This window comes from Strix aluco, chromosome Z, assembly GCF_031877795.1.
Source record: "Strix aluco isolate bStrAlu1 chromosome Z, bStrAlu1.hap1, whole genome shotgun sequence".
Taxonomy (NCBI): Eukaryota; Metazoa; Chordata; class Aves; order Strigiformes; family Strigidae; genus Strix; species Strix aluco.
This window is the reverse complement of record NC_133971.1, coordinates 15,869,161-15,891,824: the sequence shown is the minus strand read 5'-3', so window position 1 is coordinate 15,891,824 and position 22,664 is coordinate 15,869,161. Positions and strand designations below refer to the sequence as shown.

The window sequence follows — 22,664 nt, the reverse complement described above, 5'->3', positions numbered from 1 at the left end:
CGGAACAGGACTAAGATAGTTGTCTGTAGTGTCCAGGCTAGACCTAGTCATGTCCAGTCAGCACTGAGTTGTTGCAGTGTGTCTGCACAACCCTTCCTTGCCCTATGTTTTGGGCAGGTTTGCTTACTTGCAGACTGCACATTCAGGCTCTCAGTAACTTCTGCAGATAGCTTTTGAGTAAAGGTGTGGAGTATAAATGGCTAATCTCTTCTTCCAGTATTGTGTAACGTTTGGAATAACCATTTTCCTTGAGGCACTAAAGGCCAATTTAAACTTGTGATTCTAGTGATCTGATCCAGATGCAGCACTGCTGTCTTACTCTGAGGGAACAGGTTCTCATGCCCTGTTACCTTCTGGCAAATGAGGCCCTTCCTGTTATGAAACACTGGACAGCATTGCAGTGCAATGTCAGGCAGCTTCTGATTCTCACATGGGAGGAGGATATAATGTACCAAGAACATGGGAAGTGACTGCTTGATATCCCCTACTTTTTCAAGAAGTGTAAGAATATGTACAAGCATTGGAGAGTTTTCTGATGTCAGATGATAATGGGCAGGGAAGAGAAGAATTAATATATGCAATTTGCTGCTCTCATTCCCATTACTGCCATCAGAACTGATCCATCATGTGTTAAGCTGTTTGCTCCTGTGTCTACGTAATAAATGTAGTTTTTCTTTCTCACTGTTTCTTTCCTGCGAAGAGGGGAAGGTGAGAACGTCTGTGAATTACGCTGAAGAACGCTTGTTGCTAGTTAACAATAGTTACTAGCTTACTAATGTGTTTTACAGATTATATGGGGCATTTAGGTTTGCTCATTATTATCACAAATTTCAGCAAAACTGGGAAATCACATCCCAGGAAGACGTGTTGATGACTGTGGTGCAGTGAAAGCAGGCAGTCTGAGAGTCACATGTATGTGATGTAGGTTATCCTTCCCTGCAGTCCATGGTTGTGCTCCAAGAATAAATTCCCATGGGCATATACCAGTATGTGATGAGTGTAGAAAAATATTCCGTGTGTATCTTGCTGTTTGTGATGGTGTGATTTGTAACACATATGGATGGGGAGACATTCCACTCCTCAGATGAAGGAAAAGTTTTTGTTTAGTCATTTAAAAATTTTCAGCTGAAGTTGTAGCATGGCACAAAGTAGCTTTTATGCACCTGTGACTCTCTAGGTGGCACCAGCAAAGTTCCCAACTTGCTAGTTGGTATTTAACACAAGGACAGTTATCTTGTCTGCTACTGCCACTCACAGCAATGTGTGTGTGTAAATGTTTGCTCCCACTCAAGCGCCTTATGTTAAACTCCTCCAAATGTTAATGCCGAAAAGGAGTTTGAAACAGGAGTCCTAACAAATAAATAAAAATAATTTATCGTGCATTAGTTATTCCCCAATCTTTACTGTTGACGGAGGAAAAGGTTTTCAGTTTCTCCAGTCTGGACTACAACAAAATAAAGAGACTCAAGCTGTCTTGTAAATATGGGGTAAAGAAAAGAACTAGACAGAAACTTTATTTCAGTAATTTTTAAGATGGATATGTATTTAATCCTGAATAATTGTATACTAACATTTTTTTTTTGCTAAAGACAGGCTGCATATATATTGTCTTGTAACGCTGTTATGCAAAGCCGTCCTTATGTTGGGAATATCAATTTTATGATATTTCTGATTTTCACATGGTGGTTATCTCCTTTTGAAAGCATGCTTGGGTCTCTGATCTTTGAGTGGCATTTCAGATACTCTGGGAATAGGTACTATAGAGACTCTTGCAAAGAGGTGCATAGATGCGCAGTTGCTGTTTTTAAACATAAGGGAGAGTGCAGACTGTAATGTTTTGGAGGAAAATGAAATTTTACCAAACTTTTTTTTCTTTTTTTTGTTTTCTTTTTTTTTTTTTTAAGGCTCTTTCCAGGCATTTCATCCAGCTATTGCATTTGTTTGGATGTGATAATTTCTCTTGCTTTAGTAAATGACAGTTTCAAGAATGACAGCTTGGTGTATGGTTAATTTTCACAGCAACTGAATTGATTGTTTATAATCATTCTCAGTATGTTGGATGTTTCTTAAACACAGGGTACAATCAATTATTGTGATTAAAAGCAAAAGCTGTCTGAGTCTGAATTGTTCTTGGGCTGGAAGAGTGTAGACTGAGATGGGATTTTTCTCACAGCTAAATTTCTAGGCAGTTAAACTCAGACTTGTTCAGTGCTCAGGGAACAGCAAAAGGGAGTTGCAGGAGGGATTCAACCCACCAGCCTGAGACACCTCTCCTAAAGCAGGTGTCTTAGACAAAGAGAGCCTGAAAGACTGCTGCTTTTAGGCAGCTAAATTTAGGTGAAGCAACTGCCCTGTTCTATCAGGCATCTTGACTTCATTCCAAAACAGCTTTCCAGATGACTTTAGACAAGTTGCTGTAAATGGATAGACACTGAGTCCCTTGTTCTGATGTGCAGAGATTACAATATTTCCCCCACTTACGTAGTATTGTTAAGATCATTTAATTAAATGCTCTGAATTTTAGATTAAGTCAACTCTGTAGAGGCCTTACTTGATGCATTTTTAGTTTTTGTTTTGTATTTACAGAACCCCATTCTTTAAAATGCAAGAACAGAAGGAAAGACTCAACTGATGTTAAGTCAATAACATCTCAAAGTAGTGATGGTAAGAACGTAAACTGTCAAGAATGTTATAAATAAAGAACAGACTTGCCCTAGGCAATAAAAATGCAGAATGAAAGACAGGTTCACAACAGATTAAACAGAGATTACTCCATCTTTTTATAACTGCTGTAAAATTTCTTTATTCTGATTTGCGAAACAGTGCCCCAGCACCACCATACGATGCATGGCAGTGTGCAGTGCCTTCACAGAGAGAAGTGGCTGTGCCGTGGGATGGGGGCAGCCTGCTAAAAGATTGCATGGTGAAGTGTTAGTTCCAGCTCTGTTAGAAATCTGCAGCTTGTGCTCCCAAACCAGTATTTTGGTTTCATTAGTGTGGGTCATGAAGGGGTCTATTGCTGCTGGTTACTTGGGAGCAGTACTTCTGCTCCTGATCCCATTTGTGACTGCTTACTGGGGCTGGGACAGTGGTGGCAGAGATTTCTTCCTGACCTTGTAGGTAATGAGAGAAACACAGCTTATGGGGAGCAGGAACAGGTTTCATTAGAACAGTCGTATCACTGAGATGAGGGACATACACACACATACTCTCACAGGAGGACTGTGTCTGACAGATTCATTGCAAATAAAGGGAGAGTGGCAGGTACTGGGCATGAAGTATAATATTGCTCAAATTCAGCTGCATTTCAGTATAGCTGAAGTGATGGATGGACAGAGAAACTGAGCAGAAGTTGAGGGGTGGCATCAAAGAAGGTAGACAACAGTGCAAGAAATAAGAGAGTGAAGCGAGAACTTGCAGGAGGGGATATACAGGAAAAATGGGAGATGAGCTGGACTCTGTCGTGCTGTTCCCCAGTGACAGCCTTCTGTGCTCTTTAAACGCTGTCATCTGATTTACACTTTGTGGCATGTAAATGGTGCTCTCTTTAATGACAGCTCCCAGTTTACAGACCCGACGGTACTCTTCTATGGCAAGGATCCACTCAATGACAATAGAAGCTCCTATCACAAAGGTGAGTCCTGAGCACTGCCTTGTCCGCAGACTCAGAGTTTGGAGTTATTCTCATAGGGAAGTATGCAGTTTGTGGCAGAACAGCCAAGGGTTTCCTGCACCTTGTATTTACAGGATAATTTAAATGATCTGGGTTTTTTTCTTACCGCTTTCTGCATCACATCATCTCATCATCTCATTACAAATCCTAGTCAAGAGAATGAATATTAAAAAGGGGAAAAGGGTGTCCTTGCTAGATGCACTATTTGTGGCAGGAAGGGCATCCTGCTCTGTTGGGCCATGCATGTGTAGGAGTACATGTGCTTCCAGTCTCACCTTTGCTTTTACCATTGATATTTATAAGATAGCATGCAGAGGAGGGAGAACCTGCAGCATATTCTGTCCCCCCGGTTTCCTGCAGTCTATCCACGTTATACAAACTCTGTTGTCGCAAACCAGCTGCACAGTCACTTTTCCCTCAAACCAGGGTGCCTGCCATCTCCCACCCTCAAACCATTGTTTCTTCTCTCCACATCTTCTCTTTCTGTCATCAGGCTCTTACTTCCCAGCATCACTATGCCTGTTAGAGCAGCTGACTCCGGTCCTTTTCCTTCTCTCCAAGTTTACCCACAGGGAGGCCTGTAGTGCCCCCTCTGCATCTTCTGGTTGCTGGAGAAGACAGCACTGGGGCTTTTTCCCTCTCAGTCCTGGCAGTGCCAGGAGCAATCCTTGGTGCTTCTCTGTCATTGCTGAGTTCCCAGTTAGCAGCTGAGACACAAGGTGGGATGCAAAGAAGAATCATCTTCTTCATCCTCAACCACAGCCAGCTGTTTCTACCCTCTGCCCTTTGTTTTCACATTGAGAAAACTAAGGCTTTATATCCAATATCAGAATATCTGAGTCACATCCAGGAGTTCGTTTGTCTGGTTTTTTTCCTCTAGGGACTGAATGATTGCTTCTGAGCAGCCCTGGCCATGCTGAAGGACTGGGACATGGCCAGCTGTTCGTCTACCCACCTGCAACTGTTATAGATATTTCACACACTTCTGCTTTCACTTCCAAGGAGTTTGCCAGTTATAAATAGCAGATGGACACCAGGGAATCTGAGCACAAATTTACATTTTCAGAAGTGTACTTCAAGGGTTGTGGGGAAATTACATAGTATTTGCTAAATGGGAAGCAGCATAATCAAGCCAAGAATAAAGATTTTGTAATAGGAAAAGGCAAAAGTGCTATTCATTCTTCCTTGCCTGCCTCCTTAATCTGCTTTCAGGTTATTAACATAATTAATGCTGCCCAGGAAAACAGCCCCATCACAGTAGCAGAGGCCTTGGACAGAGTTCTGGAAATCCTGCGGACAACAGAACTTTACTCCCCTCAGCTAGGTACCAAAGATGAAGATCCTCATACAAGTGATCTTGTTGGAGGTCTGATGACTGTGAGTAAAATTATTAAAGATGAAATTACTAGTACCAGTGTCTTACATCACAGTTCAGTGCTCTGCTGTGCTAAAATTTCACAAGCAATGGGATCAGAACTCATAATTCATCAGCATTTCACTTAAGTATTTTGGCTTCTCTACCAACAGTAGACACCAAGATGTAGTAAGATATGGCCACATCTCAGTCCACTGGGTGTATTCATCCTCATATATAAATGAACATGGTTGCCACTAGAACCTGTGTCATCCAATCTGATTTGTCTCAAGGAGGTGCTTTTTAGAAACTCTAGAAATTTAGATGGGGTTAGAGGGATTGCTCTACAGCTGGTCCAGTGTAATAGCGACGTTACTTTAGTCAGATTCTGACTTGGTCCTGTAACAGCAGCAACATTGTTTGCCAGAGACAGACCGTCTAGATTTCATCATTGATTACCTCATTTTTTAATGTAAACTGAGATAATCCTTGTCAAAATAATATAAAGAAAATTAAAAATAAATAATAGTTGTTAATTTGAATGGTGAAATCCTGCAGGTGCCAATGAAAGTGTCAAGGAGGGCAATACATCATGTGGTTAATAATATCCATTCTGGAGATGCCATACTAGTGTTCCTTGGATCCTTTCATGTCTGTTTTGAAAGACCTTAAAACAAAGATGGTGCTTATAGTGCTACAATAGAAGCAGTTCTTTTAGTACCCAGGAATAGTACCTAAAGAGAAAGTGCATGTAGTGTTTTTGCAATTAATGATGAATGGTTACTCTGCCTAAAGCTTATGATAAACTTGCTTTTTTCAGGATGGCTTGAGAAGATTGTCAGGAAACGAGTATGTGTTTTCTAAGAGTAAGCCACCATTTTAAACTTCTCTTTGCACATGTGGCTTGTTTTGTAGATGCTAGTGACAGAGCTCTGAGCTAATTTGCGGTGGGATGTATGTCTGGGAATGGTTGTCTAAGTGACTGCAGAACAAATGCTAGACTGCCTCCATTTTGGAGTTAAAGCATGTTCAAATAATTAAATAATTAATTTCAAAATATAGAAAATCAGATTAGGAAAAACTAAATTATCACTCAAAGAAATGTTCACTGATCTTTTTGGTTTATGTCCAAATCATCTGTAATAATATAAACCATATATATTATCGGCTTTTACAGACTTTTTCATGTAAGGAAAAGTTGTTTTTCTTGAAAAAGAATTGTTTTCTAAGTTGTATTCTGCACGTGGGGGAAAAAAATAATCCAGAAATGTTGCAATTCCTAAATTCCATTTCAACAGACATGAACCTGAACCACAGTCACCTTTCAGTGCCAAACACCACCAATGATGTTCCACCCTGTATTGCACAGCTCCTGGAAAATGAGGAAAGCTGGGACTTCAATATTTTTGAGTTGGAGGCTGTTACAAATAAAAGGTACTGGACTTCTTTCTCTGGGTGCCTGCAAAAGGGCTGTTGGGGAGCTGTAGCAGAAGGTGCTTTGCTCTGGGAAAACTGAAGCAAGACACAGTAAATGTGAGAGCTGTCTTTCTTTTCATGTGTGTGTGTTTGATACCACTTGTCCCATTTAACAAGCCAGGCATGCACCATGGTCAAGATGCATGCACAGGCCATGGAGAGTCCTATGCAGACTGCTGTCTTCCCTGACAGTGTCTGCAGTCCTCCAAGATTGTTTCCTGTTCAACCTTACCTTGCTTGACTCCCATACACTCTGTCCAGGTGATACTGGCACAGTCTGGTGTTGTTACATGATGGATGTCCCACAGAGGCCCCTTTTTCCTGCTGATGTGCAAATGGTCATGCTGGAAAAAGCAAGCCTCTCCCCTCCCTCACCTAAATCACCATATGATTTAGGAAGTTCTGAGGCAACTGTGGTTTTTGATTATAGGGCTAAAAAACTGGGATGGAGGATAAATCAGTGATAGGATCAAGAGCCCAAGATTTTTAAGCTTACAATGAAAGAAAATGCCAGTAGTTTTGAGGCCATGGAGACCACAAAAATAAACATGTCATCCACAGAGAAAAGTGATTTTTCACTCCAAGATGAAAAGAATTGAAGAGACTACCAGGTCCTTTGCACTCTGTTTGAAGAAAATGGCCATTTTCAAAATTTGCATTTGTCTGGTTTTCATTTGTAAATGTTGGCTTTTGGTGATGCCTTTTTCGGCTTAGGAGCCTTGTAGATCATCTTGCACAATTGAAAAATGTGACTGATAGATACGACTCTGTCACAGGCAACACAGAGTAAATGACAACCCAGAGTAGATTTGGATTTAAGAACCAACAAGATCAGAGATTTTACTCTATTTACTATTTCACACAGAGACCCCTTGGTGTCCTCCCCAGCATTACATTCACCAGACCTCAAACTTCAGCTAGGAGATCAGTGCTGGTGGGATTCAGGATGTGACACCTCTGTTTAGTCCAGCCCATACCATTTGAAGCAAGAAAGTGACAGGCTTCTGCTTGAGAGTTCAGAAGTTCAGTTTTAGACATTAACTCCCTAAACACACACCCACACCCACACACGCATGCACACATGCACACAGACACACATGCACACAGACACAGACACACACACTTATCCACCGCCTGTTAGCATGTGGAATTCAAGGCGGGGTGGGGGGGCTACTGACATCAGACTCCTGCCTCAACTCTAGGAAGTGATCCAGTCCTCCTAAAGCTAGAAGAGTTGACATGAAATAACCTGATGCTAACAGCTGCTCTGAGAAGCATCAATATATTTGGCATATTGCCAACTTCAGACAGGAAGTAGAAATCTGGACCCTGTGAAGTCACAGGATTATTTGAAACAGTAAACATTTGACCTTTTTTTGTCTTGGGGCTTTTTAGTCTTTGGGATGTGCCCATGTCTTGTTCAAAATCTGCTTTTTCTTCTCAGGGAAAAAAATGTATTTTGATTGATTGACAGATACTAAAACCACGAAAGACCTGAGCTTTTAAGAATTTTTTCTGAAGTCACAAGAATTGGTGAAACTCTAGTGGAACTGCACCATTTCTACAAAACATACTAAAATAATGTCTGAAAGGATGGTAGATGTAATTATTTGTAACCTTGGCCAGGCTTTTGAGAAGTTATAATTTTTAAATATTTAATATCTCCCCCCTCCTTTTATTTTGAAGGTTTTGTTGGTTTCTTTGTCAAAACTATCACTCTTTAGAATCCCAGAAGTTCCTATTTTACAGTGGTGCTTTTCTCTTCTATTGTTTTTCAGGCCATTAGTGTATTTGGGCTTAAAAATTTTTGCCCGGTTTGGTGTCTCTGAGTTTTTAAACTGTTCAGAAGCAACATTGCGAGCGTGGCTGCAGGTGATTGAAGCCAACTACCACTCTTCCAACTCGTACCACAACTCCACGCATGCAGCAGATGTCCTGCATGCTACAGCCTTCTTTCTCGGGAAGGAGAGAGTTAAGGTATAACTATCACCTAGGTGTGCTTTGGGCTAGGATTTTGGTGTGTTTGCCTTTTTATGTGTCATTTAAAAGTCAGATGTTTACTTAAATAATGGTACTGGCTTCATAAAGTCTCTCTGCCCTTGAAGTCTTCCTGTGATGTCCACAGGCCCCCATAGTTTCTCTAAAGTCTGTTTATATGACTAAGGAATTTACATTTCTAAGTAACAATAATAGTGGGGGAGAAACCTGGCTCTTTTCTGTCTCTTGGTAACTACCTGTTAGTAACAGCTCTTAATAAAGCTTGCAAAAGCTTTGGAGAAGGAGGTGCTGATCTCTTCTCCAAGATCCAGTGACAGGAAGTGTGGGAAGGGTTCAAAGCTGTGCCAGGGGAGGTTTAGACTGGACATTAGGACACATTTCTTTACCAAGAGGGTGGTCAAACACGGAAACCAGCTTCCTAGAGAGGTGGTCGATGCCCCAAGCCTGTCCATGTTTAAGAGGCATTTGGACAATGCCCTTAATGATATGCTTTAACTTTTGATCAGCCTTGAGTTGGTCAGGCAGTTGGACTAGATGATCATTGTAGGTCCCTTCCAACTGAAATATCCTGCCCTATCCTATTCTAAAACAAACAAGCTGTGTAAGCTGTGTAGGAGCAGAGTCAGTATCAAGTTATTCAGGCAAGCACACAGAGTGGAAGGACGCCACTAGAGGATCCATCCACCATTAGAGGATTTGATGCGAAGATATTGCTTGGGTGACAGCACAGCAAAAAGCTTCATTAAGGAAAGAGGATTTGAGACAGCTGGGAGGGGGAGTTTTGGAGTAGGTAACCTGCAGGTGCAGTGAGTGGAAAATGATTGCAAGGAGGTAGGATCCCTGCACTCAAGTGTACACTTGTGTATTTGTGGGTAGCTGTGTATTTGTGGGTACCTGGAAATGATCAGAAATTATTTACTGTAATTTCTGTGCAACATTGTAATTTCTGTCTCTGCCTGTAGGGAAGTCTTGACCATTTAGATGAGGTGGCTGCATTAATAGCTGCCACCATTCATGATGTAGACCACCCTGGACGGACCAACTCTTTCTTGTGCAATGCAGGCAGTGAATTAGCTGTCCTTTACAATGATACAGCTGTATTAGAGAGTCATCACACAGCACTGGCATTTCAACTTACAACTAAAGACAGCAAATGCAACATTTTCAAGAATATTGATAGGTGAGTCTGCTAGAGAAGGGGAATGTGCATATGTGGATTGCTTGTTTGGCAATTTTAGTTTGAGGCAGATTGAGAGCCTACCTTCTAAACCAGAAAATATTGTTTAAATAGAGACATTAATATTTAATCCATTTCAGAATCCTATTTAGACATGATTTTTTAAAAGGTTTTAATTTTCCCACCCTGTCCTCCAATTTGTAGTTTCTTGAAGCTTATAGAGATGTTCGATTAACCTTTTATGGATTACATTGGCAGGATCCAGTTGGCAGCCTCCAGGCTGCACCTTGATCTACTGCCTTTTCATTGCAGGAGCCTGGAAGTTACTTTTTTGGGCCATGTGTTTCCACTCAAACAGCCAGATGCTGCATGCTGTGTTTGCACATGGCCCCATGCTGCTGGCACTGCTGCATTCACATGGGACAGAAAGGGGTGGTGGTGGAGGAGCTGAAGCTCTAGGAGAGTTGGAGGCACCCTGCTACCTGACATGCACATAGCCTGGCAGTTCACGCTGCATCAGCCTAGTTTTTGCAAGGACAGGGTGGGAGAGAAAGGGATCTGAAAGGGAAAGGGCCTGACTCCAAAAAGGTAATGAATTGGTCTACCCCCCATAACACTGTTGGTTTTTGAAAAACTTGAGATTTAAGTTCCAAGCTAACATACAGTGAGATGGCAATGTGTTTGTGTCATTCCTGGAGAAGCTGTCTTAGTGTTATAGCATTATGAAATTGAATTGTAAATTTTTATCAACTTCAGGGGATTGGTTTTCATCAGGTAAAAGTAAGAGAAAAAAGGCAATACAGGAATTCAGAGCTGGAGGAACCTGGAAAGGTATGATCTAGTCCATTTCTCCAACCCTAGACCATACAGAACTCTGAAGATGCCAGTTCATTTGGATGACCCCCCAAGCAGTGTTTTGCATCACTGTCTGGGCAGGGATGAGGAAAGGACAAAGCTCTGTCTGGCAGGTTGTGAGCAGGAACTATTCTTCTTTCCTAGAAATCACTACCGGACATTGCGCCAGGCCATTATTGATATGGTTTTGGCAACAGAGATGACGAAGCATTTTGAGCACGTCAACAAATTTGTGAACAGCATCAACAAGCCAATGGCATCTGAGGAGACCAGCTCACATGTAAGTACTTGCATCACTTTACGCCTTCAGGCATTTCAGTGAAGTTCTCCCAAGACAATTTCATTCACATTATAGCAATTTGCACTGCGGTCAAAAGACACAATTGGATTTGTGAACTCACACCTCAGAGTGGAAGAATGCTTTTATTTTCTTGGTTTCTATGTTTGGCTCTGACCTTAGCTCATTTAAACACTTCATAAGCCTTGCCTTCAAAGCCATCTTGTGTTCAGAAAACATGCATGTGGGTGCTTTTGTATGTGCAAAATTCTGTGCATGGAACCAGGTCAGCACTTGTACCTATGGTCCTGCCTCCAAACAGTGGGATTTGCCTAAGCCTGAGGTTGTAACTGAGGAACCTGCCCTGATGGTTTTGTGTCTATGTAATCTGGAGCTTTCAAGCCATGAGGAGTATCTCCATTGATTTCTGAGACCTCTCCACCCCATCCCCACTCCTGATTGCACCAAGAGATGTCCGAGCCTTTATTCCTACCAGTTGTACGCCCTAATGCTCCATCACCAGCAGGGTGTATTTCATAAGATGTCTCCAAGTTTCTCAGCCCAGGCCCCTCTTTCCCTTCTCTTGTTGCCTCTCGAGGTTCTCCAGGGCAGTGTTGCTCACCTAAGCAAAGACCATCTTATCACAGCTTAGTGAAAATAAAGCTTTGTTAGAAACATTGAAAAAAATAAGACCAAATTGAAGGTCAGTGACACTAAAACTAAATAAAAGTAGCTTGTCAGTTTTTCATAACTGGACTTTTTGCACTGCAGACAGTCATGGGTGCAGAAACCCGTCAGGACCAGTGGGTTTTATGACTTTAGGGACAGCATTATGTTAGTTGAACTGACTTACATCTAGGGACCACTGAGCTTCGTTCTCCCAACAGTTTGATCTGGAAATCACAAATGCTGCTGAACTTCACTGACTCTCTGGACGCTTAGCACTGTACTCCTCAGCACTTCCAAGCTCTGGAGGGCTCACTGGATGTGGCCCTGGGTCTGAATTAGCCTGATCATCTTCAGTGTCAGAAGTCCCACAGCACAGGGGGACGTGGTTTGGGCACTGCTGGGGGCCCCTATCGCTGTTTCTGCACTGCACCCCCAGTACATCACCTGGTGCTGTGTTTCATGGCTTTGCCCTCCTGATATGGGCTAAGCGAGGACAGTGGGGATCCCATTTTAAACTGAGGTCCAGAGGAAAGGAAGGTTCACATCGGTGGGCAGCATGGAATTACCCACTCTCAGGTTTCTTGGCACTTACATGTGAACCCAGATAGTAGCTTCCTCCACCAATTTATAAAAATGCCCTCTGAGGTGTCACTGGGAGATATGGCTTCTCATTCCTCCCTCTGACAGCTTAAGTGTTTTTGTGAAATGTGTCCTCCATCTCCACCCTTTTAAAACTGTAGTTTTCTGGTATCCCCACATTGGCCTGTAAGATTTAGATTCATAAGCCTCACTGAAACCACAGTGTTTCCAAGCTCTGAACACATTTCTGGGAATTCTCCCATTTTATCTCATGAATACATTTGTTCCAGCACTTCCTAATGAGATTTTAAATGCTCTCCATACACTCTACTGCAATTAGCTTTTCTAACCTATAGAAAACATTGTCTTTGACTCACTTTCCTTTATCTTACTGATTTATAGCAGAGGCCATTTTAAAATGTACAAGAGTTGAGCAATAAAAGTGGAACACAGAACCACTTGTATTACAGACTTGCTTTTTTCCCCAGTATTAGGTTGTTCTGTTCCTTATTGTTAATAGTGGCTCTTTCTATTTTTGATCTTGAACAGCAGTTAAGGAACAGGGTTAATTTGGCAGCTCTTCGCTGGGCTGCCCATGCTGAAAAAAATTAACTGCTAAACATAAAGTTAGAAGATTAATGCCTGAATTGGCAAGAGTCACTGCAAAATATCTCCCCATAAACCACAAAGACATTAATTTAGCCATGGTGGTAAAAAGTATTTATGTTCAATTTTTGACTCAAGAGTTGAATTTAGCAGTGAAGGGAGGCCATAATTACACAAATATATTATTTTGAGAATAGCGTTAATGCCATGGTGAGCTGAGGTGGAGGCTTTTTATTACTCAATAAGGAATATAATATACCTGTGCCCTTCTAAACTGTTCAAAACCCAGAAGATAATGCCACAGCAGACTTGTAGTAACTACTCTGTCCCCTCCACCCATGCTCCAGAGCAGTCAATAAGCAGTTTGGCATTTTACTGCCTAGCAAGCAGAGACTTTCTGCAGTCAGTCAGCCACTCCTGCATTTTCCTACTGTTAATCTCATAGATTATCTGAGACTTCATCCTAGTTAGTAACTAAAACCAAGAAGTATTCCAGGCTGAGGGTTCAAAATCCGGCACAAAGGCGGCAGTTTGGAATTGAATGGCACAGACCTGCTTTTCTACCTGTAAAAGTAACAGTCAGTTGTGCAGGTTGGTTCACCTCCTGTACCTACCACAGTTTTTTCATCTAGGAATGTAAATGAAATTCTAGAAACTCCCCTAAATTAAGCAGCCCCCTACCAGCCCTATCCCCAGATTTAAAGACTGAGCAGTGAGGGTGGTTTATCAGCTTGCAGTTGGTGGACGAGTCCCCTATCCTGGTCCTGTTCCAGGAGGGCAAGGCTGGGATGCAGAGAAGGGTAACTCACCCTACCTGATAAAGAGCCTTTATTTCACAGACTTTGCTATTAATTCCAAGAACCTCCACCTATCATATGTAAGGCTATCATTCATTACTTAGCAAGGCTGCAGTTCTCAGACATCACTTTCTTCTCCAAATTCCTGGTTCTCTGCAGGAAATTAGGTGTCAGGTTGGGTGCCTGCTTACTACCTAAGTGCAATACAGCTGATAATGATGCCCTTGCTCCTGCTAGCAGGGATGCTGGCCACTGGCTCCTGAAACCAATTCTCTTTTACAGAGCGAAGGCAGTGACTGTGAATGTACAGCCAATATAACAAATTTTCCAGATAACCAGACACTGATCAAGCGCATGATGATTAAATGTGCAGATGTAGCAAACCCATGTCGCCCCCTAGAGCTATGTATCGAATGGGCAGGGAGGATTTCAGAGGAGTATTTTGCCCAGGTATGTATGTGTATTTTTCTAGTTTGACTATTATGTTATGTAAGAAAGTGCACACTGGCTGGTCTGCTGTTGTTCCACACAGGGTCTGCCTGGCATCACCATGGGAGTCCAGACGTATGCTTTTTGACCCCAGTCAGAACTGGTCTCTCAGTTTCATGCAGAAGAATTCACTCCAGTCAGTTAGCTAGTTTGCTTACCATAAAGCCTGCAGTACAGAATGGTGAAAAGGAGGTTTTATGCTTTCAGCTTTCTCCATCTGGCCAAAACAAAATTATCTGATTAGCCCTAGTCAATTTAATCACCTGAAACTCAAGACCATCACCATTCTAGCTTCTAGTCCCAGTATCTTCCCTGAAGAGAGCAGGAAGATCCATGCCTGATGTAGCCCCTCAACTGAATCACTGGACTGGCCCTTTCTCTTCTAACAGGGTATCTGAACTTTTGTCATGGTAAGCAGATGATGTATCAGGCCAGTACTGCAGGCAGGTAGGCAGTGTAAATACTTATCACATGAGATCTCTCTGGACAGAACTAGTAGCTCAACTTCCTTTCTTATTTCCTTCCTTTCTTTTTCTAACACAAATGCACCAGCCTTCTGAAAGTGAAATACTCTTCTAGTTCTTCATTTGAACAACTGATAGATTCTTAAGCTTTTAATTGCCACTAATTGTGTGGAACTGAAGAGACAGAAAAGTGGGCATGCCTACCATCCAAATTCCTATCATACGTGTGATAGTTATTACTGAAAGAAAATAGTAGTTAGTGCCTGGGACATGTCTGAATTTCATTTTAATCATAGTGAATAAATTCGATCACTTCCTAGGTAAGAACAAGGATCACTTAGGCTGTATCTCCTTAGCAGTCGAGGTATCACAAGCTAGCTTTAAATTGTCAATCTTTGGCACTATCCTGCTGGCAGCAGTGTGAGGTGCTGAGAACTGTTCTGCTCTTCATTAACCTCATCTGGTAATTCTGGGGACTGTTCTGCTGCCAATTCCAGCATTAGGTGCTGACTATACTACTTAACATGTTTTTTTGTAATTAAATTCTAAGACTGTTGAGGTGATTGGCTCCTCCACCATACTGAGCACAACAAAACCAATCCTCTTCCAGTTGTGGACACACAACTAAAGGGCATACCCTTACTTCTGTTCATCTTATAACCCAATACAAGCAGAGAAAGTAGCAACAGCAACATCCCTCTTACTTAAAAGACAAATCGTTTGAAACAGCCAATAGAGATGTGGAAAAATGGAGAGATCAAACCTGTCCTCTGCAAAAGGACTCTGCAACCCCATTTTCCATTTTTAGCTGGTGTGCCCTAATGACCAGATTAGAGCGTTCTGTCTCGCTGGAGCCAAGAGCAATCACAGCACTACAGTAATAGAGTACCTGTGAAAGGGAAGAGGTTTTGATTTCCATCCCTGTTCCAGACAAAATAAAGCACATGAAACTAAGGCAGTTCACCTCAGGGGTCCTAAGGTTTGTTTCAACTCTCCTACTGAAATTCATCTGATCCCCTGGCCTTTGCTACTCCAGCGTGAAAGCCAGCAAAGCTCTAAGGGCTAACTGGAGTTTTGTTTTCTTAGACTGATGAAGAGAAGAGACAGGGTCTGCCTGTTGTAATGCCAGTATTTGATAGAAACACCTGCAGCATTCCCAAGTCTCAAATTTCCTTCATTGATTATTTTATAACAGATATGTTCGATGCGTGGGATGGTAAGTACTTCTGCTTTTTTCTTCCTTACTCTAAGGCAGATATTTCTAATAAAATGAATAATCTCAAACTGGCCATGAGTCCATTTTTTTCAAGGGTAGTACCTGTAGAATAGCAGTACAGCATAGGATCTAAGCAATGACGTTGCTGAAGCCTGTTTCACTGCACGTAACACCAGCTTTATGAAAGCTGAGCGCTTACCAGACAATCTATGTAAAGAATGAAGGAATAATGGCTTAAAACTAAGCTTTTTTTAATCTAGGGGTTTTTTTTCCTTTAGCAATGTATTTCTTCAGAACAGCAGAAACTGAGATCAGTGGTTGTGTGCTAGCATAATTTAATAAGGTCATCATACAAGGGGCTTTGCTTGAAAGAGAAACAGACTGAACAAAGTCTTTCCCCTTTTAGCATTAGCTTACAGCTGAAGGAACAAAAAACAGCAGGAGAATGCCAATTTCAGATTAGTTATTCTGCCCATTCTGTTTACATAGTACAACTGTTTCTCCTGTTCATTTAGCATTTGCACATCTGCCTGTTCTGATGCAACACTTGGCTAATAACTACAAACACTGGAAAACACTGGATGAGTTAAAGTGCAAGAGTCTCAGACTCCCATCAGAAAACAACTGACACCAAGGCAAGAAAAACAGACCTCTTGATCTACCAGTTTCACTGTGAATCACTTACTGACTTGGCTACAAGAGAGATGGTGTTTCCTTTCCAGTGAAATTAAGACTGTGTGGCAAGAAGGAAATATTTTATTCATCACTTTCAAGCTTCTCTGAATCCTACAGGAAAAATGTTTTCAAAAAGGCTACATAATCCACAGATCAATAAGTGCTCTTTGGAAATAACATTTTGTGTCAGAAAATGTACTTCTGAAACTGATTTCTAATACTGAATATGCATTTGTCAAATCCTGTAATTGATACAACTGTATTCACTAACACTTCACACAACTGTTTCTCAGACAGAGGGGTAATCTAGTCACCAGTACAGTAAGAACAGGCTGAAAAATAAGCATAAAAACTTCACAATTATTTAGCGTAAATTTGCTCCAATTCTATTGATACTCTTCAGCTCTCTGAATCATAATTCTAAAGAGAACATACACATTAGAACAAGTAAAGCTCAATAAACTGGATACAGTAAAAACCAAACTCTCCACCATTTAAAATGACCTTCTTATTACAGAGTCTATCTCTCAGAGCACCACCCACTCTCCCTTCTTTCTTTTCCACATAAAATCTTGGTAGGAGTCAAAGTCCCTTAAAATTGGTCATATAATAGAGGAAAATAAGCATGTTCTGTATAACTGGTGCCATTCACACATTTCTCTGCCATCTTAGAGATGCTACCATGCAATGTCTCATCAAATTTTACGCAAAAACCATTGTGGCACTTGATCAACATACTTTTTTATAAAGTGGTGTTTGTACACATGGTCATCAATTTTATTAAGCTGATCTAAGTTTTATGGTAAGTCCATATATTGTGCTACTTCTAGGATGAACCTGTCGCTTTTTTAAAAGTTTCCAGGTTATAATTTATAACAAAGAGTATTATAATTAATTTGTACTGCTTTTACCCTCCTAATAAAATGCTGGTTTGTTTTGTGATGTAAAAAGTACTTGAAAAGATGTAAATAAGTTAGAAATCAAACATAGTTTTCATTAGTTTTAAGATACAAAATTTATGCTAAAGCTTCCAAAGCACAAATGCTTATTTTTGTACATCTCATTTTAATCACATGCAGAACATGAACATGAGTTCAAATTTTAGACTATTCTCAGACTATTCAGTTAATAAATACTAGCAGAACTGCTGATTTTTAACACTGCACTCCAGTCTGCAGGCAAGACCGTCAAAGCTGTGGCTACAGTTGAAACAGCAGTCCACTACTCATTAAAAGGAAAGCTCTTGAACATAGTCTTTACCTCCCCTATGCTATATCAAGAATTGAATCTGATAAAGGAAAAAAACCAACCCAAACAGAGTTTAAATTGCTGTGGAAGAAAAGTGACAATGATTGTTGTTTACTGCAGGTAGCTTACATGATGTGCCAACCTTTTTTGTATGTTTTGTACCGAGTTCTGAAACAAAAGGAAACATTCATAAAATGTATGTGCGAAGAAATGTATATAAGCTATATTTTTGTTAGAATTGTAATAGAACCTTACTTCTGTCATAGCTAAGGCAGGTTGCTGTGTATTAAAATGCTGCATTGTGTATATTTGAAGAATGGTGTTTCTGGTGAAGTATGTTTATTCACTCTTTCTTATTATCTATTGCAACATTCTTCAATGGATTTTTATTCAGATAAGCTGATCCTCAGATTTTTATAGTGTAAACTGCTTTTACTATTCCTTGATTTAGAACTAGTGTTCTTAGTGGTTGTACCTTAACTATTCTGATGACTGAACACTCACTGCAGCTTGCATTAGAGAAAATAATTTCACAAGATTCAAAGCTTTGTCATCTTACTTTGTTAAATGCAGCAACACTGTAAGACCACATCCATGTGAAACATTTCACTATTTTTGTCACATTTCTGTCACAAAGAAGAAAATGTGAATGGTGGAAAGGTGAAATAAAGTTCAGCCTCAGTTCTGATTCACAAGTTAAGGCATTAATGTGGAATCAGTGTATTTGTTGCAAGATCCTGTGTTTCTTCCCCAGTCAGAGACTAAGCAAAAAGAGTAATTTGTGTGGAGATGTGTCCTCTTTAAGAGCAAAAGAAATCAGCATAGACTAATCATCATCTGCCAGTTGTGTCAGATCTCCTAGACTCTAACCTGTCCAGCTGACTAACAGCTGCTTGTTTCATGCTATTCTCAGTGCAGATACTGACAGTAAAACAGACACCTCAGAGTTGTACAACTATTAAGGGTAGGTCTGAAAGATACTTACTTTCATTATGTGAACATATGGAATTCTGCATTACAGTGGGGTGGAAAAAGAAATTTAAAAGGACACAAGGCAGAAGTAAAATTTCTTATCTCATCACCCTAATTCTGCTTACTGCACTTCCCAACAGCAAGTGCCAAACTCTTATTTAACAGGAGAGGGCTAGTATAGCCTTACTGTGTTTACTGTTATGCTCAAAGTTCATTTGTAAAACAAATCATTTAATACTTTAAACTCAAGCATCTTTTAACAACCATCTTCCCAAGGAAGAGACCCTTGGGAGATCTGTTACCAATGGATTGTAACTGAGAACAATGGCACTTTTGATAGATGCAAGTATTTACACATGCATGTAGGACTATTTGAGGCTGAATTACATCCCTGTGAAATGCACAGTGAGTTTTGTGACTAGAACTGTTCAGTTAAATAGATCTGTTTCTTTACCAGGTATTCACTTAAAAGCAGTCACAAAAATGAAATAGTTGTACTCGTGGTATAGGAAAAAGATAATAAAAAGCTTATGTTCCTTCTCTCTAGTTACAACTGAGATCCTGATTATAGCAGTAGCCTCTCCAAGAAAAACTTGTTTTATAAGCTTTTGCTGTAAAGTTTTAGTAACAATGTGTAAACACACACACCTTATATGCAACTAAACAGCTATTTCTCAATTGAAACAAGGAAAAAAGAGCCAAAGAGAAACTGATCTCCCCAGCTTGTACTGCAGTCACCAAAAATGCAACACTTGCTGATAGACAAGCTGAAACAATGCAGACTGACAGACAGAAAGGTTTAACATCCCTTTCTGCCCCAAGTTTAATACCATATACCTAAAAGCATGTTATCAGTTGTCATCCAAACACCCTTCCTAGAGAATAGCCACCCTAAGCAAAGAACATGCAGCTGAAGATTTAACACTGACAACCTTCATGAATTGAGAGAAGGTAATTTAACAACTTCTTCATCTGTTTTGTGGTTTTGAAATATGTCATTTTGAGCTCTACACTCAAATAAGATTAGTTGTACAAGTTGACTAAAGTGGGGGAAAAAAATACAGCTCAAAATTTTACTGTCCCTCTGCCCCACCTTCCAGGGAAGATTATGGTGAGACTCAAGAGGCAAAGCTTGGCTTCTGGGTGGTAGGGGGAAGGCAAGCACCCATGGGGGCTGGAGGAAGAAAGTCTAAAAGGCTTCTTGGTTTCTTCTAGGAAGCTGGAGCTTCCTCCTTTTGATTCTGCTCTTGTCAAGAGTGGCTTAGCCTTTTGTTTTAATTGCACTTACTGCAGCTGCTGGATCTTAAGTCTGGAATTACAGCCCTGTAGTCTCCTGTACTGAAAACAGTTGTCATGGATTCAAAGGGAAGAGATGGCACTGAAACTTACTCAGTTGGCTCTTCTTACTAAACTGGATCTTCTGAGTAGACCTAAGGACAGCAGCACCTTCTTCTACATGGCTTTACAATCACTAAGTTCCCAGACTCCTCCCTTCCCTAGATCTTTGTTCAAATGACAACTTACCACTCACTATCTCGTCCTCCCAGTTTCTCTGTATCAGTTCTAGGTTTAACCTTGTTTTGGTTTTTTTCTTTTCCTTTTGCGTTTTTACTGCATTGGTTCAGGGGTTTTGTTTTAGTTTGGGCTTTTTTTCCCCAATCCTGTTTAGCTTTCAGATTACTGCTGCTATCTCAGACTTGAAAAAAGCATTGTGTACTTAAAGGCTTTTTATTTTTAAACTCTAAAGTACCATTTATCCTTACAAACTTGGTGCAGATTTCTCTGCACTCAAGCTTCACTGAGAATTTAGTATTCATCTGGCAGAAGTGTTGTGCTAGTATTGAACACATCAACTGCTACTGCTTAAGAAAGTATTTTACATCCTGAAAATCCATGGTAAGGCCAGTGTTTTTTATTAGATATAAATTAATTCAATGAATGCACTATGGAAAGACTAAGCTAAACTAATCAATCACACTTAATGCTAGACATGGTAATGGTGCTGTGTGAACTCCAGTAGTGTAGGTTAACCCACAGTAAAACTGCAGCTACTGCAAGCAAGACATATCTATATACCTTTCTTTGCCAAAAATGAAACCTGCCACACTGGTATTGCCTACTTTTCTCCTTGCTCTTACCCTTGGTGCAGGATAGTAACTTCAAACGCAAAAATTCTATTTGAGAACTGTTTCTTTTGTGTATCATCTACAAAAAAAACCCAAATCTGAGCCTGTAACTAAAGTTTAGCTTCAAGAAATAAATTACATAAAGCAGGAAATCTCAGATTTTTTTCTGTGCCTTTCTGCATGTAACACTGTGAAATGTCCCCCAGCTGCTTTAGTCATGATCCACCTAAGGATTTTCACAAATCATAATTTTTACATCCACCCATGATATTTTTTAAATATTAGGAATAATATTAGAAACCATTTAATGAGTCATCATTATCTTCAGTCTTTCAAGAGAATGCCATTTCTGTTGAGTAAGCCACGTAAGTTTCACCATGCTGAATTCTCCTTTGAGAAGAACAGTAGCAACTAATAAAAATTCCAATATAATACATGACATTAAGTGTAAACTTCACTGGTAGTCACATTCCCAGTAGCTCAGACTTTCCTTTACACTCATGTTTAACACACATCCAGTTTATACTTAAGTAGCATGCATTCAAGCAATTTAAAATCTAATCTGCAAATCACCATTTTGTGCCAATTTTTGAAACAGTGTTAAACTGCGGAGTCTAGATTCTCGTTCACCATCCTTCCACAAAATAATGAGGTGGTCAGCAGAGCATGTAGCCAGTCCCAGTTCACCGAAGTACAGGAACATCTGCAATGCAACAATTACTATTACCATGATGCTCACATGAGATTGTCAGCTCGCTTACCTGTTCAGTGTACAGCTGGACTATACAAATGTGTGTCTGAAATGTACATCAGTACGCAAAATTACAAAGTATACTTCCTATGTGTTTGAGATTTCATAAAATCCCTACACAAAACTAAATCTTGAACAGCACTTCACATTGAAATATCTCAATTTAGAAAAAGCAGTAAAGCCTTACAGATAGGGAAGCTAAGGCAACGAATATTGAAGAAACTTGTTGCAAGTCAGCAGTAGAAGAGTGAGTGACTTGCGTGAACTATGATCTCCTGGTTTCTTAGGAACAGAAGCCACTGACTGTTCTGTTTACTTGGGTACACTGTCCCCTTCCCACACACCAGCACAGACTACTTTCCACACCTGGAAGGATCAAAGAGTAAACAACTGTGACAGACATAAGCATGTGCCTGGTCACAGAGGAAGCGAAACCAGCAAGACCTGTGACTCAGGAGAAAAGTACAGCAGCAGTGGAGGAATTTTGCAAGAGCAATGAAGCTGACAAGTCATGTAGTCATCCCTGACTTCAGAGACCTCCACAAGGCTGCCTAAAATTAGCCACTAACTGCAGTTCAACACAACAGCCAATGGAACCAGACCACGTGTGCCACTATAGCATGCTTGCAGTGTCCCAATTCTTCAGCTTGTTGAAGTGACCTGCCCAGGGAAAGCATTCAAGCCAAGGACTGCTACACCCTACCAGCTCTGGGAATAGCCACTTACTAGCTATGCAGTTCCAGTAGAAATACTCTGGCCAAGACCACATCTTTGATCATTACATTTCATCGATACTCAACATTTCCAGCCTCAACTGCTCCAGTCTGACCAGGGTTTAAAAATGAAATTTTCCCTATGTAAAGCACTGCAGAAAATCACATCTACCATCATCTCAGTTACTCCTTGGCTCTGCAGAGTCCTAGCAAAGACCCAATATGTGCCTCTCATCATCTTTGCTGTGCCTCTTGCTGAATTACATTATGTCCTCTTTCTTAGATAGTACCTTTCCATATTGATAATAGGGCCTCTTTCAACAGTTTTTCAGAAAGAAAGATGGTAGAGAGGTGCAGAAAGACTTGCAGAAACCCCTGGAGCAGAAAGGTTCACCTTAGCTATTGGTGAAAAGCTTTCAGCTTTTGGCAGTAGTGGTTCTGAAATCCAGTCAGTCTCATGAATACTTGTGAGTATACTACTGCAGAACCACACTACTCCTCTCTACCTGCCCTTGCCCCTGCTTCTGCCAACAATATGCATAGAAGTCC

General features: G+C 40.6%; 2 protein-coding genes across 4 annotated transcripts in view; one reads left to right on the top strand and one right to left on the bottom strand.

Moving 5' to 3' along the window:
• Positions 1-16,258, top strand: part of PDE8B (phosphodiesterase 8B) — a 46,912-nt gene extending 30,654 nt beyond the window's left edge. Inside the window, exons 11-21 of the mRNA XM_074813165.1 lie at positions 2,587-2,664; positions 3,558-3,634; positions 4,886-5,050; positions 5,848-5,893; positions 6,326-6,461; positions 8,282-8,480; positions 9,464-9,681; positions 10,678-10,813; positions 13,744-13,911; positions 15,501-15,630; positions 16,146-16,258. Coding sequence (XP_074669266.1) covers positions 2,587-2,664; positions 3,558-3,634; positions 4,886-5,050; positions 5,848-5,893; positions 6,326-6,461; positions 8,282-8,480; positions 9,464-9,681; positions 10,678-10,813; positions 13,744-13,911; positions 15,501-15,630; positions 16,146-16,258 — 1,466 coding nt within the window. The remainder of the gene's footprint in view (positions 1-2,586; positions 2,665-3,557; positions 3,635-4,885; positions 5,051-5,847; positions 5,894-6,325; positions 6,462-8,281; positions 8,481-9,463; positions 9,682-10,677; positions 10,814-13,743; positions 13,912-15,500; positions 15,631-16,145) is intronic.
• Positions 16,259-16,368: 110 nt separating this feature from the next.
• Positions 16,369-22,664, bottom strand: part of WDR41 (WD repeat domain 41) — a 30,013-nt gene continuing 23,717 nt past the window's right edge. For all 3 annotated transcript variants that reach the window (XM_074813161.1, XM_074813162.1, XM_074813160.1), the window contains one exon: positions 16,369-21,354. In XM_074813161.1, the coding sequence (XP_074669262.1) occupies positions 21,202-21,354 (153 nt within the window). In that variant the 3' untranslated portion in view covers positions 16,369-21,201. The remainder of the gene's footprint in view (positions 21,355-22,664) is intronic.